General features: G+C 39.9%; 1 protein-coding gene across 1 annotated transcript in view; it reads left to right on the forward strand.

Moving 5' to 3' along the window:
- Window positions 1-8,249: 8,249 nt before the first annotated feature.
- Window positions 8,250-15,718, forward strand: part of FILIP1L (filamin A interacting protein 1-like) — a 69,446-nt gene continuing 61,977 nt past the window's right edge. The window contains exons 1-2 of the mRNA XM_009587372.1: window positions 8,250-8,519; window positions 11,450-11,623. Coding sequence (XP_009585667.1) covers window positions 8,250-8,519; window positions 11,450-11,623 — 444 coding nt within the window. The remainder of the gene's footprint in view (window positions 8,520-11,449; window positions 11,624-15,718) is intronic.

Consider the following 15,718-nt stretch of genomic DNA (forward strand, 5'->3'; position numbering starts at 1 on the left):
AAATTGCACTGGACTGTGTGAACTACTTCTCTTTTATTCTTACAGACTTCTCTTCATTATATTTGTGCTTTGCTTCTTATCACTTTGAAAAATACTTTTAAAATGAAGAGATCTGTCATGCTGCTAAAAACATTGGAAGAAAAATACTGAATTGACAGTATTTTAATTCTGCTCAGATGATTAAAATAGAACATTAAGTAATCCCATTTCAGGGGTGACAGAAAGTTTTGGGAAGTGGGAGGGAACACTACAACAATGGGATTTTTTTTTTAAAACCTAATGTCACAAAACTCACCTTGAAATATTTATAAGATTACCACACAATGATGGCATTTTGGCTACATCAGGTCTGCTGAGGACAGCAAAAGAAGCGTGGGCAATAACCTATATTGTCAGGAAGTCAGAAATAGCTGCTTTTGAGGTTCCCCATTTACCAAAAGTGTGTTCAACCTGGGGAAGGAAGGGCACATACCTGCCAGCTGGGAGACAAGCAAACACATGGAGCATTTAGAGACCCTTGTGCACCGAGAAAATTCCCCTGGATTTTCAACTCTGCCAAAACTGTCATGTACTTGCTCAAAATTAATTCCACTGCTGAGACAATACTTTCAGGTATGTTTGCATCATGTTTAGCACAAGGAGATAACCAGGGCCTCTCTAAGATTTCATTTAGTAAGTCTCTAGTAGGAAGAGGGAAAGCAAAAGCCAGAAACATAGGTATTGACCTGAGAGGTGCATGGATCTCATGTGAAAGAATCAGAAATGAGATATGAATGTACGAACTAGATCAGATCAATAATCTGCAAAACATAAAATAAAAGCCAGTAAAAACCTTTAGTAAAGTTGCAAAAAAAACCCCCAAACCCACCATTCAGTAGACAGAAGGTGTGTGACTTAACATACAGAAAATTTTAGCCTCTCCTGAAACCCAAAACCTAAAAGCTTTTGGTTTGGGGTTTGTTCTTTCTGTTTTCAATGTTGCATATTGTTATTTTACAAATAGATAGCTAGCCCCTTCTCAAGTCCTCAAATACCCTACTTTAGCTATCGCCTGTAGGATTTACAGAAACATGTTACACACTATGCAAAAACGTATTTGTTTCACAAGTCTGAATATGCCACCCTTCAGCTTCATGAATACCCCCACAACAGATGATTCTGGGAAAAGGCCAATGAAAGTTTCCAGTGTATTCTTCCTAAAGATAGCCTGAGCTTGTTTCTCTGTGGCAACAAGGCTATGTAATTTGTCTATCCAGGGGTCCCATCCTGAACCACTGCCAATTTCAAACAAGCCAGAGACAGAAAGCAAGATACTGATGTTTTCTACAGATTTCAGGGAAACTGGTGCCTGCAGAAAGAGTTGAGAGATAGCCGCAGTGAGGAAAAACTGAAATGTGGGATTCAAACTCAGCTGCAGTAGCTGCTGCCTTTGCCTTTCTATAGGCATAGATCTAGAGAAAACCAGGCTCCATTAGTACTTCCCTCTACATAGCTTCTTTCTCCCCGCCCCCCCTTTTTTTTTTTTAGTTTTTAAATACATACTTGGTCATATATACTACAGTACTTAACCTAAACTGGAGCTGAATTATCCTGCTATGTAAATGTCTACAGTCCAGTTAATTCCAAGATATTCAGGAAAAAGGATGAGTTTAGATACACAATTTCTAACACTGGAACATTTTTTTTCATGTAGCACTATTTCCCGTTTTTGCTTTGGATAATGCTATAATTACAGAGTAATTATACATTGGATCCAAAATTACAGCAGCTGAATAGTAAGTATTAAACCACAAGCACTGTATTAAATAATGTTAACTGTTTCTTATGCTCATAAAAAGAGAAAATTCTATACTTAGAAAGCAAATTCATATAATTGAAATTGGAGCAGCTGAGTTTTATTTCACTGTACTTTACCAAAAAAAATCTGTCATACAGACAACTGCAAGATCCACATTTTTTCATTTAGAAAGAGAAACAGATAATATGGCATTGCAGAGTTTACCTTTTCAAACACTTAGATCTACCCGATGTTATAGTAACATTTTTTCACATGCACCAAAAATCTCTCTTGCACTAATCCTTATAAATAATCCACTTTTAGTGTCTAATTACAAAATGAGTGTGAAACATTTTACTTTAAAAAGAAAAAAAAAGGTCCCTAAACCCAAAGAAGCAGACAGAGACAAAGCTCCACATACTAATCTCTCAGAAGCAATTCAGTGTAATTGCGTAAAATTCCCCACAACCCTCAATTCCCAGAAGTAGAAAGTTAAAGAAATTCTAGCTATTTTAATTTTGATTCCTCCTCAACCTTTTGAGCCCATGAAAACATGGGATTATACTAGTGTCACCCTGCAGCAGCACATTGAAGCTACGGTGCACATACAACTTCAGAGTCACTCTCCCACTAAAACTAAAACCTTAGCTGCACACTGGGGCCTTGCGGCACATGCAGTACCTCACTGAGAAGACAAATCACCTCAAACAAAGCTACTGTGTCTAACCTGTTTGCTACATAAACTGTATACATATAATGTAATGAATATACTGTAATTTTCTAAGACTACTGGCAACTTAGCAAAATGCTGGACCATGAACTAGGAGAGCTGAATTCCTGTGGAGGAGAGAGAAGAAGGGTTTAGCAGGAGGAAAAAGTGATGCGAGTGCCTTTGAGTGTTAGGTACAGTCAGAAGTTGTTCCAAGGTACAACCAAAGTCAAGGGAAAAATCAGCTCATGTCAAAAAACTCTCAAAGTACTGATTTCTGCGCTGGAACCTCTGTGGAATCCAGGTCTTCATTTCAGATTTCGGAACAGCTACCCAGTTTTGCCAAAGAAATGTTATGTGATACAGCAGGGAAGCCAAACTCTTGGTTTTCTCATGGATTAACACAAAGAGGGCTAGTACCCAGAACACTTGGTTTTATGGACCATCTGAAGAACCCCGCTTAGAACAAGGTTTGACATCTCTGAATAGGAGTATACATTCCTAACCGTATTTTCCTAATACGAAAATTTCAAGTATGTTCCAAGCGAGCAGCTTATGCTTTCATGCAGAGCACTGTGAATAGGCGTGCTTTAAACTGCCACGGTATGAACTTAAATGGGCAAACACCACGTGAGCCTCAGCAGGAGATAGGCTGAGATTCGTTTATCTACAGGGAGAGCCTAACTTGAGCTCAGAGCCACAAAACCAGCAAATGGCCACATGCTACAGGCTCTTTTCTCTACTTCCAGGTGCAAAGTCTCATGGTGTGTGTGTGTGTATATATATGTAGTTAGAGACATAACAAGGGTGAAGACCAGATCACAAGTTCACACACCGATACTGAAATGACAGACGACTGACACAGATACATTCTTCAGAAGGACCCAGTGAAAACCTCCCCCACAGACACAGCCTTCTAAAGACGACTGTAGCCTGTACAGACCTCACATGCAAAATGGACTTGGGAAGATATTACCTCACCACAATCACTGCATATGTGCAAAAACCTACAAGATTGGAAGGCGGAGGAGGAGACAACAGATGGTCGAAATTTCACAGTACCTTTACTGTCAGCAGAGTAACATGACAACTCTCTAACACAGTCCACAAAAGGCATCTCACTGTCTCAGAAGAGGCTCCCTGTCTCCAAAAGATGAGAAATCTGACTTGTGGTCAGATGAGCATAAACCACAACCCGCACAAAAATGACATCCAATTCTCAACCATGCACTTTTCCTGTCCGGGAGTGTTTACATCCTCTGTTGAATCCAGATTTTCTTCCCATTTGAGTAATTGCTGTTCTTGCAGGATCTCCAAAGGCTTCAAAGACCCAAATTTGACAAGATCCCATGAGAGGGAAACAGACTGCTAATTTATTTTCTTTCTCCTGCTTGACTCCCTGCAACTCCGCATGCCAACAGATGCATCAGGCTACACAGGTAAGTACTCCTGCATCAGTTTTCCCAGATAAATAGCTTAATCTTGCAGTTTCTATGCCAGGATGGAAACGCTTACTTATCCCAGAGTCCCTGGAAAGAAGTCCTAAAGGAAAGAAGTCTCTTCTCACTTACTGCCCAGCCTAGGCCCCAAAACAGCACAAGAGTCTACTGTGAATAAGAGCACAGCCCGAATGAGATAGTCGGCCATGGTACAACAGAACATCCCTCTGGATAGAAGCCACTGCAGACAGTTTTCAGGAAAACGCTAAAGCAGTCTACTCAAAATGAAGGGCTGTATCTTTGGAAGTGGTGCAAAGCTACCACAAAGAAATGTATTCCCATTCAGGGAAGGATGAAAGTCCTAAACACATTCTGCCAGAAGACACCGTTCCAGAAAAGGCTCAGTGATGCTGTGAAATGCCAAATCCTGTGATTCCAATTAATAAGACGACTTTTGCATCTTCCCCCGTGGTTCAGTATGGCTCAATTGCTGGCCCACAGGCCACATCAGGACTACAGGAGAAGACAAACCTTCTGCTTTCTCTGGTGGAGGACATCATGTGGCCTACCCAAAAGCCCCTTCCCATGCCTGAACACTACCTGGCACACAGCCACACAAGAAAGCAGAAGAACAGGGACAGGAGATTAATTTCTCTTTAGGCATGTATGTGTGGCACTGAGCTACACATGATGCTTCACAGTAGATTTGCTACACAGGAAAGGAAGAAATGTCCTGTAGCCTTGTACTAACTAAAGTGAAACGGCCTTTTTTCTTGCCCCAAACCACATTCATAGTGATGGGCAGAAGGTTGCAGACCTCTTTCCAAAAGACATCATGGGCTTTGTGCTCTCCCATTACATTGACATGCTGAGCAATTGCATCTCAACTCCTTTTAGAAGTCAGTCTGTTGGTAGGAATCCTATCAATTTCAGCAAATCAAAAGCATTGCCATATCCCTTTAAGGGATGTTAAAAACCATTCCTTGCTTAGTCACGGATTTTTGGAAGGAACGGTAAATTCTCAACTATTCAGGATCCTTACCCTGGGATTAAGGGAAGATTTGGTCCTGTGAGGGATTTTGTTAGCTCGTAAGTCAATCACTGACTAAAGAGAAAACACTAAGGGGAAAAATAGATGGAAAAAAAATTGATGTCTCTTAAAACGCTATGGTGTCTGTAGTGAAGTCATCTCTGAAGGATATTTCAGTCTTTCCCACAAAAGTGTGGGGATTTCTGAATCACCTGCTTGTCCACTGCTGCCAAAGAGACAAATGCAGTTTCATCTCCTTCAGAATATGATTGAGAGGGTGGAGACCAAGTTAACATCATAGAAACATTTGGTCATTTATTCATCTAGCTCTTCAGGAAAGCATATTTTGATCCCTCAGATTACTTGCTCATCACCAAGGAGAAGAAATTTCTCCTCTATATGCAGAAGGACAGCATACATGCTCAGAGATGAGCAAGCTCTTAAAAAAACAGAAGAGAAAACAAACTACAAAAAGAACAAGAACACAAACACTGAGATAGATTCAAACTTAGTGAGTTATCTTACTTGCAATAATTTGATCTACCAGAATGTTTCAATGTAACCTACTCTTACTCCATTTTGAATCTGGAACCAGTCTACTAAGCTGCACTGAATCTGATGAGCCTGGGAACCACCACCTTGTGACTTCAAGCAAGATACCACTGCAAAATCTTCATTAAAACAGAAACCTCATAATGTGAAGGAAAGCACAATAGTGCAGGCCTTGTACTCTTCAATTAGTGCACTTACAGTAAACTAATCTCTATTAAGTACCTACTGCATGGTGGTCTGTGATTTCAGGAGACGTGACTTCGTGATCTGGATGATCCCTTTCAATCTTCTTTTATTTTTGATGCAAGCAGATATTGCCTAGATGGTACGTAAAGCATCACATGAGAATGCTGACAAGTATCCTTGTTTCTTCTGTTCATGTAGCTACAATCCCTGCTGTATAGTAATTGATCCAAAACAGGTGAAAGATCACAAGCGCAAGGCACACACGCCCAACCAAATCTTCTCACCTGCTTTCTTCTTTCTTAGCAGTTGGTTCACTGTTTTCTAAGGTATCGTATATTGTCATCCTTGGTGGTACAGAGAAACAGGGCTTAAATTAGCTTCTATACAGAAGTTTGCCAGAAGATGCAAGAGTCAGCCATCCAGGAGAAACCACAGAGACTCTGTGAACTACAATCCCTGTTACAAGAAGGAACACTTCCTCCTCACCTCTTTTTTGCAAGACAGCTTTCTTGTACACAGACCCCATCAATATATAATTTAAAGTGAAAACCGGCTGACACACAGATATGCAAAAAGGCAAATTTTTCACTTATTAGTCTAATCTTGAGAGCCTGGGCTCAGGAAGGATGAGACACCTTTTTGAGTGCCATGAGACAACTGATATCCACAAATTTTATGAGCCTATTAACATTTTTACCTTGAAAAAAAAAAAGTTGCTCTTCATTAACTTTCAAGAACATCGAAAGAGTTGTTCAAAGTAGAAAATAACCCAACGTACCAAAACACACAGCCGAAAAATTTCAAATTACAGTGCTTCTATTTTGAATGTTACACTAGGGCCACTCAAGGGCTTAATAACATTGCAGAAAACCAGTATTCTCTGGACTAGAGCAGATCGTCTTTCTGCCATGGTGCAAAGGCAGGACACAGCTGATATTCTGTCCAAAATGTCAGATGCACTTTGAGGGTTAGTCCCTTAGATAGTGCCACATCTAGGGGGTCTGACAATTTCCTTCTTCTCCCATCCTAACCTGACACTGTTGATGCACAGCTTCACATAACAGGTTCCAGTGCACACTTCCATACAAACCTGACACACCTTGGTTTTTGGAGACCTGGAGAAACAAGTTTTTCTTAGGAAATACAAGCTATTACGAGTGCTTTAAATGAGACTAGAAGAGACTTTAGCATTATAGAAAACATCACTTGCTTTTCTTATAATGTTTTTGATAAATTCTCCCTACTCTCAACCATCATCCATTACAAACCAAAAGCTTCTTCCACCTCCTCTGTTCTTGCAGAAAAACAAGAAAAGGAAGTATTTGTAACGTTTAGTGCAAAATTACCACAGTTAAGGAGTGCAGTCACAAAGTTTAGGATTTAGAATCAGAACCTGGTGGAAGGAGGAGCTCTGAAAGAACTTTATCAGCCACAGATTTGTGAGGCCAAAAAGCAGCAGCGCAATCATCCCCTGCTTGTCATAGGCCATAACAATTTCCTGGACCTTTCAGCAATTAGCTCTGCAGTTTAATAAGAAAAATTGCGCCTTATTTGTATTTGGAACGTGTTTAATTTCACCTTTGAATCACACGATCAGGCTTTTGTCTGCTAGACGGTATCCATGACCACAGTTTTCCTGTAGAGGTGGACTATAATCCATTCATACCTTAATCTGAGTGGCGATAAGCAAAACAGTTCCTGAGGTTAATCAATATTTATACAGCGTTAGTCATTTATCTGCAAAGGCATTAGAGTATGTTTACTTAACAGTGGCACTTCAAAGGGGCCTAGTTAGGACAGGTCTCCCCTTGGCCAGGTACTAACACTTGTAGAGTGCTAGAGTCTAGCACTAAAGAAGTAGTAAGGTCTCATACTACATGGTTATCAGGGGGGACACCACGACGAGCAAGGTGGTTTGGTTTGGGGCGGGGAGATGGGGGGTGGGGAAGGGGTGTTCATGACGAGGCTCACCCCTTGCAGTCTGGATGTGCTAACCCCTACATTTTGCCAAACATGGGGAATGCAACTGCATAACTCGTGGTAGTGCAGGACCGCTTTTGTGCTCTCCCTTGGAAAGACAAAGAAAAACAAAACACAGCTATCCAGTAAGGGCTATGACGTTATGAAATTGGAACAGAAAGCTCTTCCTAGTGAAAACCTTCTAAACCTAGATTTGCCTTATCACAATAAGTATCTACCTGAAAGGTGAGTTAGGTGCTGTCTCTCAAATGGGACACGTAGTCTGCTGTGATGTGCACAGTACTGCTGCTAAAGTTGCTGCCTTTGCAAATATTTAGGAGGGAATTGCTACAACTGCATAAGACCAGTTAAGACTCACTTCACCACAGACATCCAGTAAGGAACACAGCCCAGTCCTGTTGGCTTACACGAGGTTGTCAGCTTTTGCCAAACAACAAACAGCCTTGTGTGGGAGGGAAAACTATCAGTCTGGAGGGAATAATACCCACCATAAATTACCATAATAGTTTTATAGTCTCTGCTAGCTAAAACAATTACTTTTTTCCCCACCTTCCTTCAGCTTCAGAGATATAAACCATGCGTTCCAGAAGTAACAGCACAGAAAGCCCAACCAGACCAAAGCTGAGCCAGCAAAGGCCAAAAGACCACCATAAAGAAGAGGTTGGTTACAGTGGGAGAGGAAACGTGCAAAGAAGGCAGAAGGAGAAGGACGATGTAGCACAAGCCAGTACCATCCTAAGAAGCCCTAAGGCAGAGAAAAAACAAACAAGTTCTTTCAAGAAAAGAGAGGATCTCTCTCGTGATGACTTGCTATTTCTTCTTAGTGTCCTCGAGGGTGAATTACAGGTGATTTATTGTCTTATTTTATATCACAGATTAAAACACACTTCCCTTCCCCAACCCCGCAATTTACCACAAACACATGCTGCTTTCATGTTAAAGAAACACCCTACCTAATTTGATACAGAATGACAAATATAAACTGCAAAGTACATAAAAATACAAATTAGAGCTATCATTATAGCTATCAGCCAGAAAAGGTGATCTTTACACCACCCCTAAATGCAAATAAAATTTACTCACAATGTACCTGTATCACACTAAAAACACTCATGGTCTACTGTGAAGGATCACGTAAATGTCAAAGCAGAGGACTCACAAAATTTTCCTATTGTGCTGCACTATTCTAAGTTTTGAATACAAAGTATTTGTCACTGTAAAACCTATATGGAGATCATATTAGAGACCTTTAAGATCTGTTAATTATTTCTTATCTCCCCTCTCCTATGAAGTCATGAGCATTAGTCCCTATTAATCAGTATGTGCCAGATCACAAGAAGAAACTCGCTCAACAGTATTCTAACACCTTTTGCTGGAAAAATCAAAATAGCCATTTTATTTCCCATAATATGAAGCCTAAGTGTTCCATGCCACTTGGCCCGCAAGATACTGGATTTTGAAGAGCGAGCATTTTTCTATCTGGAAAAGAAGCCAGCTGCCAGGTGGTAAATGATGCCTAACCTGGTCAAATGAAATTTCAGGAGGTGAGAACCAAATTTCCAGTGAGCAGGGAGAATATTTCTGGGGCAGGCTGATTGCACAGAAGCAGTGACAGCCACTTAAAAGTGCTCACAGGCAGAGGGAAGAGCAAACTGGCCAAAGTGGCATAAATGGTTGTATCACATGGTTTCAGAATTTACTACCTAGACAGTACCTGGGTAGTTCCATTCTTAACATATGTGTATATATTTACATAATAATAGAGACATGCTTAACAGAACATGCATGCAACGTGAATATTTGATAGATGTACCAATCTCTGAGGGTAGATCCAAGGCAAACTTCTACAGAACATTTCATTATGCAAACAGCATGATTTCCATGTTTGTGAAACATTTCTCTCCTGCTCACTTGCCCTTTCTTAATTTAGATTAAAATTCAGATGTCACACACTCCTCCAAAACAGTTCTCTCTTCCTCTCAAAAAAGAGACGCGTGTGTATATATATACATATATTTATATTACATACACACTTCATTACACTTGTGTAAAAAAAAAAAAAAACAAACCCCACACACTTCAATTCTTAAGATTTAAAGCTGGAACAGAGTGAAATGAGAAACTGGAAAACAATGAGCCTGACGTGAACATGTTACCCTCTCCTGATACATCCCTTTTCTGATTTCCTCCCTTCCTATTCTACCCTTCTAGGATTAGCACGTACTTCGTTTTGTTTTTAACTGAGATCATTGCAGATAATGAATGTTTGAGACAGTTCATGTAATTACGTCACCATAATGGAGGCAGGGGGCAACCTCCACCACCAGAGGATGCAGGGGAAAAAAAAGAGATGGACACAGGCCTAGGGGAGGTGGTGACCTAAACCAGTTCCCTTTGCAGTGGAAACATTCACATAAGCAGGTATTCTCATAAAAGAACATTATCGTTAGAAGTGGGACTTTGAGACAATTAGCACAATATTCACAGCAGGTATTCTGTTCCCTCCAACTCAACGTCTAGGAACTAGTAACTTTATAGCAAAGGAGTGTTCTTGGTGGTTTGGTGGGGGTTTTTTTTGTGTGTGTGGTTTTTGGTTGGTTGGTTGGGTTTTGTTTTTTTTTAAAGAGCAATGAGAATCTATAGATCACTTCAAGTACTGCAGCTACATACAGCATGTTTCTTCAGCATAGAGCATGGACTTAGAAAGCAATGCTGTATGACAGGAAGAAGGTATGTGTACCTGCCAGCTTGCGCAAGAATTTCTGAAACACATACATACAAGAACATACTGAAAACGTACCTGAGAACATATGGTATCTACTGTTTGGTAACAGGATGACATCAGATATTTTATAAGATTAAGGAAACAAATACAGTGACACTAAAAAATGGAAAAGTATAATGCACATTTTTAGTCTATACTTTCTGAAACTACATGATTTTTAGAAACCAGGTAACACCACCTTCTCTTAATCACTATCTTTTAAAGTGCTTTTTTTAACATGCACTCACAAATTGAGAATACCTTTACAGCAGTTACTTCCAAAAAACTTGATGCTGCAAGGTTGCTTATTACCTGAGGGCATGTACACGAGTATGTGCACATCTACACGTCTATAAATACATAAAGCATGGTCTCACACATGCACGCACACGTACATATGCATGCACACAGGACCCCACTACCAGCTTTGAAGGCAATTAATCTTCTTTTAAAGAACTGCCATTATTGCATGGCCTTGGAATGTGTGTTGCGAAGGGTCACATCCCTTGCACCGCACACCTCACTACATTCACCACTCAAACGAGCTCAGTGTAACAACAGAAGCAGATGACCCCAGGCGGACTTAAACTACAGAAGCCACCCTTGCACCCAGAATATACAGAATGTGCAACATTTCCAGGCTTCAAGATCCTAACATCTTTCACTAACAATTTAAAATCAGCTTCTAATACCACACTTTGCCCTGAAGTTTTGCGTTGTGAATCCTACACACTGGTCCAGAAACAGCAATACAATTTAATCACTAACAAAGTACTTAAGCACTGACAAAGTGTTCTGAAGATGTTGGAGTTTATGCGGAATAAAATACAAAGACCAGTATTTCCCTCATGCTTTTTAACTGTCTTCATGTTACTGACTATTTTGGGGCACTTTACATACACAGCATTCTTTAAAAAGTTTTTTAGTTTTCTTAAAATCAAAAGTAGAAAGCTAACCTGTAAATACACACATAGAGTTTAACCAAATAAAACCTTATTTTGTGTTTCTGCAGGCTCAAGATGAAGTTATAGGAGTACTTAAGGCTGAAAAAATTGACTTGGCTTTGCTTGAAGCACAATACGGCTTTGTCACTCCCAAGAAGGTGTTAGAGGCCCTCCAGCGAGATGCTATGCAAACAAAGGCTGAGCAATGGCAAGAAGATATCTATGAAAAGCCTATGGGAGAGGTATGAACATATAATTGATACTTAACCATAATTCCCACGAAATTCAACTGAAAATATCTCACTGACTTCAGGAAAGAAAGCAAATGAGCTCTAAATCTAGAATCTAACACGAGTGTAAGTGACAGCAGAACAAAGTCCAGGGTCCAGTGGGGCCCCTAATAAAAACAGGTGTCTAACGATCCTCATTTATACTGCGCACTAAGGGCTTTAAACATAGACAGACATGATTTTGTCTAACTCAAACTCTGATAATCAGCCTTCTATTTTTGACACTGTCGCCTTTTTTTTCCTTTCTGTTATCCAAATTCACAGCCCATACAAACAGATGCCTCCCCATTTGTCTCATTGAGGCCATTCTTACAATAGCTAGTAAGGGCCCATTCAGCAGTAATGGCACAGCTGTCCACCCTTACATATCCCAGCTCCTACTAGTTCCAGGGGAGTCACAGGTATACCTGCTTGGTCCGAGTAGTTAACTGTAATGAGCTGTCAGTAGAAATTGCATCCAGGCAGAAATCTAATATTCTCATATTATACCTAAGGAACCTTTAGTTTAATTACACTGCAGCAGCAGCCATACTTTCTTAACAATGTTATCTGAATTTCATTTCTGCCCTGCAATAGAAATCACTGGATGTTAAAATCCCTCCATATCAGACTATGCATTTTTTTCCCAAGTAAGTGTCTCCTCTTGAATTTAGATAAGCATTTTTTAATATGCTGCTCAGTATAGATAATCATCATAAAAATAAAAGCAGAAATTATGAATAAAATTCTTCTACCAAGTGTTTTCCAAGCTTTCTGAACAGAAATGTACCTAAGGATACAGAGTTCATTTCACAGAAAATTATGTCAGCCAAAAGGTCAACACTCATTTCGGAGGCTCAAAGGTTAAAATCTCTGGCTATAATCTGAAACAGATAAAGTTCAACTGTGGAGGTTAATTTATTTTAGAACATTGTGGCATTATGTCACAGAAACTTTGAGCACAAATGGAAATGATTTGAAGAGAAGTCCAAAAAAGTTTGAAAACATAAGTTCAGTCTGTTACTTTACATAAGTTTATACACGCTTTTTCCTTCTTACACTTAATGGCAGAGAAAGGATTTCTAACACCACTGGATTTGGCAATTCCAAAAGGCAAAGGTAAACATCCTGAGAGCAACTGAAAGGCTAGAAGGACCACTGGCACTTCGTATATCTTGGTAACCAAAGGATGCCGTAATCGGCAGGCATTCCACAATTTCAGTTTCAACCCCCCCCCAGATTAAGTCAGAGATCCATTTAGTTTTCATTTGGATTTTTTAAACGTATCTGCCTACAAAATCTCTGCTGATCCAGTTCCTCTAGAACATATGTGTCTCACCCTTGACAATTTAGCCTTGTAGCCCTGAACACAGAGGATCTTCCCAAAATTAAATTGAAAATACAGTGAATTTCAGAAGGCATCTGTAAGATTACTGGTCCTTTAACGTTCTCTCACAACTCACATCTTGGCAAATTTGGTTAAGAATGTAGTGAGAAAATTTGGTGCCTGGACAGCTTTACTCACTAGGAACAGGATTCATAGGTGAAGAAATGTAGCAAAATAGAAAACAGCAGTAATACATCTTCCTTTGCAAAACGTCTGAGGAGTGTGACAGACCAAAACCATGTCTTCCTTGGCTATGAGGAGATTTTTTTTTTTTTGAAAGCAGATGGTTTTTTCAGCCAAATTTTCTCTACAGCTATTTCTTTCTGCAACCTAACAAATGCCAGATAAGCTTGCTCTTATTCCTCATACTTGAGGATACAATAAATTGTTTTATGTTTAAAGGGGCTTAAAAGAAAACACTTTTGTTTTGGTTTTACTTCTGTCTGACACAAAGGCTTGAAAAGGTTTTCCATCTTTGCATGGTTTATAAATTTAGATCGAGTCAGTTATTCATGAAAAACTCTGGCTTCAGATCAATTGCCACTTCCCTTGAATAGAAAATGAATGGTATTCAACATTCTAGTAAATACAGAATAATAGCGTAAGAACCATTTTCCCAGATTCAAAAATAAACAAATTTTTAAGAATAAAAAAACCATCAGAGAATGTGATGCAGGAAAAGAGAGAGAAAGAGGAAGACCCTGCAGAATTTGTGGTGTCTTTTTCTCATGTTTCAAACCTTCACAGAATTAGAAAGCCAATTTTGGTTTCTAACTCTCCCCAGCTTCCAATAACAGAGTCAAAGATAAAAAAGTCTGGTGCCCCACTGTTTGAAATGTGATGAACAATACCTCCTACCACTTCGAGAACTCCTCTAAAAGCAGCAAAACCAGAGGAAAGCCTATATTCTGCATCCATCAAGGATAATTCAAAATTGAATTCATTTTTAAAATCCCAGTGCCAATCAACTCGGGGAAATACACATCCTCACCAGCCTTTTAACAAAGTATATCTGATTGCATCCTCACAACATCTTACAAGTGTTGGTCACAACTTTCCAACGATGACAGCTGTAGGGCATCAGTAAGTTACAGTCATAGGAAGAGTGTGAAACAATAATGTTGACAATGCAGCATTCAGGAAAAGCAGACCAACATATCCACGTGGAAATTTGGCTCAACTAGGGTGGAAAAAGACAAGGGAGGAACTGCTCCCATAATCTCCAGTAATCCTAAACTCAAGATTATAGGTTTATAAACAATGACCATGAGGATATTATTAACAGGAGTAATATTTCAGTGAATTTTGGATGAAGAAATGTAACTAACCTGGATTTTATTCTGGCACAGTGCCAAACACAAAACAGTCTAAAAAGAGAAAGATGAAAAGTTCAGTTCCAACATAATAGACATGAGACACGCCATCCTAATTTGACTTCAGACACGAGCTGGTGGCAAAATGTGTTTAAACGATGAAATTCCTGTGAATTTTTAGCTTGCTGAACTATTCACAGTTACTTAAGACCATGCCTCTTATTTTCCATTGTATTGTACAGTATGTTCAAGTATTAATTCTAGCAAAAAGCCCATATGGTTAGCAAGAACAAAACAAATCAATTAAGATTTTATCACTTCAATTTTCAACAGAAGACATTTATACTGCTGCTTATTAGTCCTCTGCGGTTTTTAGCCAAGAACTGTGTATGCTGAGTGAACATGTATGTGTACATATAAATGGATATTTCTGCATGCACAGATTTAGCATTTGGACAGAGTAATTTGAGGAACCAGGGGCTGCTGGAAACTGCTCCTGTGAGAGGATCTCACACTAGCAGGGGTTCACACAACTTCTCTCTCTTCTCTGCTGGATACGTGGGAGTCAGCCACAAGATCTCACAGGGAAAATGCGAGAGTCAAATTTGCTCCCCAGGGAAGTGCCCTTATCTTGCAGAGGGACACAACAGAGCTTCCAAACAAAATACACAGAAGTGCAGCAACCCAGTACCAGACTCTGCTCTGCTTAGTCCTGCAGGGAGGGAGAGGCATGCTGCACAGTAAAACACAAGTGTCACAAGGGCAAATGCCATACCCATTATGCAGCTTACATGCAGATCTCGGGTGTCTGCATTAATTGTGATGTAGGATCTGCTGCCTCTCCGATTCTCTTCTCTATCACCCACCTGTACCAGGAGACAGGCCTAGCATCTCTTCCCTTCTCTCCTGAGTGGAATCCCAAGGTCTCGCTCTCCACCTTGTCCCCAGCCACAACAGCCACATGCCAGCTGCAAATGCTCATGGTAGAACTGATTTGACAGCATACTTAAAAAGAAAACCTAAATGCATCTTCTAATCTGAGCAACAGGAGAAGACTGTAACATGAAAACAGCTTTGATGCAGCAGCTTCATTACTTGTCTCTCTTACCCTTTCATGTAAGCAGGTCTCCCTGGGACACTACTGTTCTTTTCCCCACTTTCAAATTCCTCATTCCCCCTCCCTGCATTGAATACACACCTCTCCCATTCCAAACACCAGTTGGTAATCCAAACTGCTAATCTCAACACTGACAAAAGCACAACTGCGAAGTGAAAGCCACTGGCATTGCTCACTGAAAACTGCAAAACAAAAACCTGGAGTTAGTACCTTTCTTCTTGCATACTTGCTGCTTGGATTACCACTTGAAT

This window comes from Fulmarus glacialis, unplaced genomic scaffold (assembly GCF_000690835.1).
Source record: "Fulmarus glacialis isolate BGI_N327 unplaced genomic scaffold, ASM69083v1 scaffold7791, whole genome shotgun sequence".
Taxonomy (NCBI): Eukaryota; Metazoa; Chordata; class Aves; order Procellariiformes; family Procellariidae; genus Fulmarus; species Fulmarus glacialis.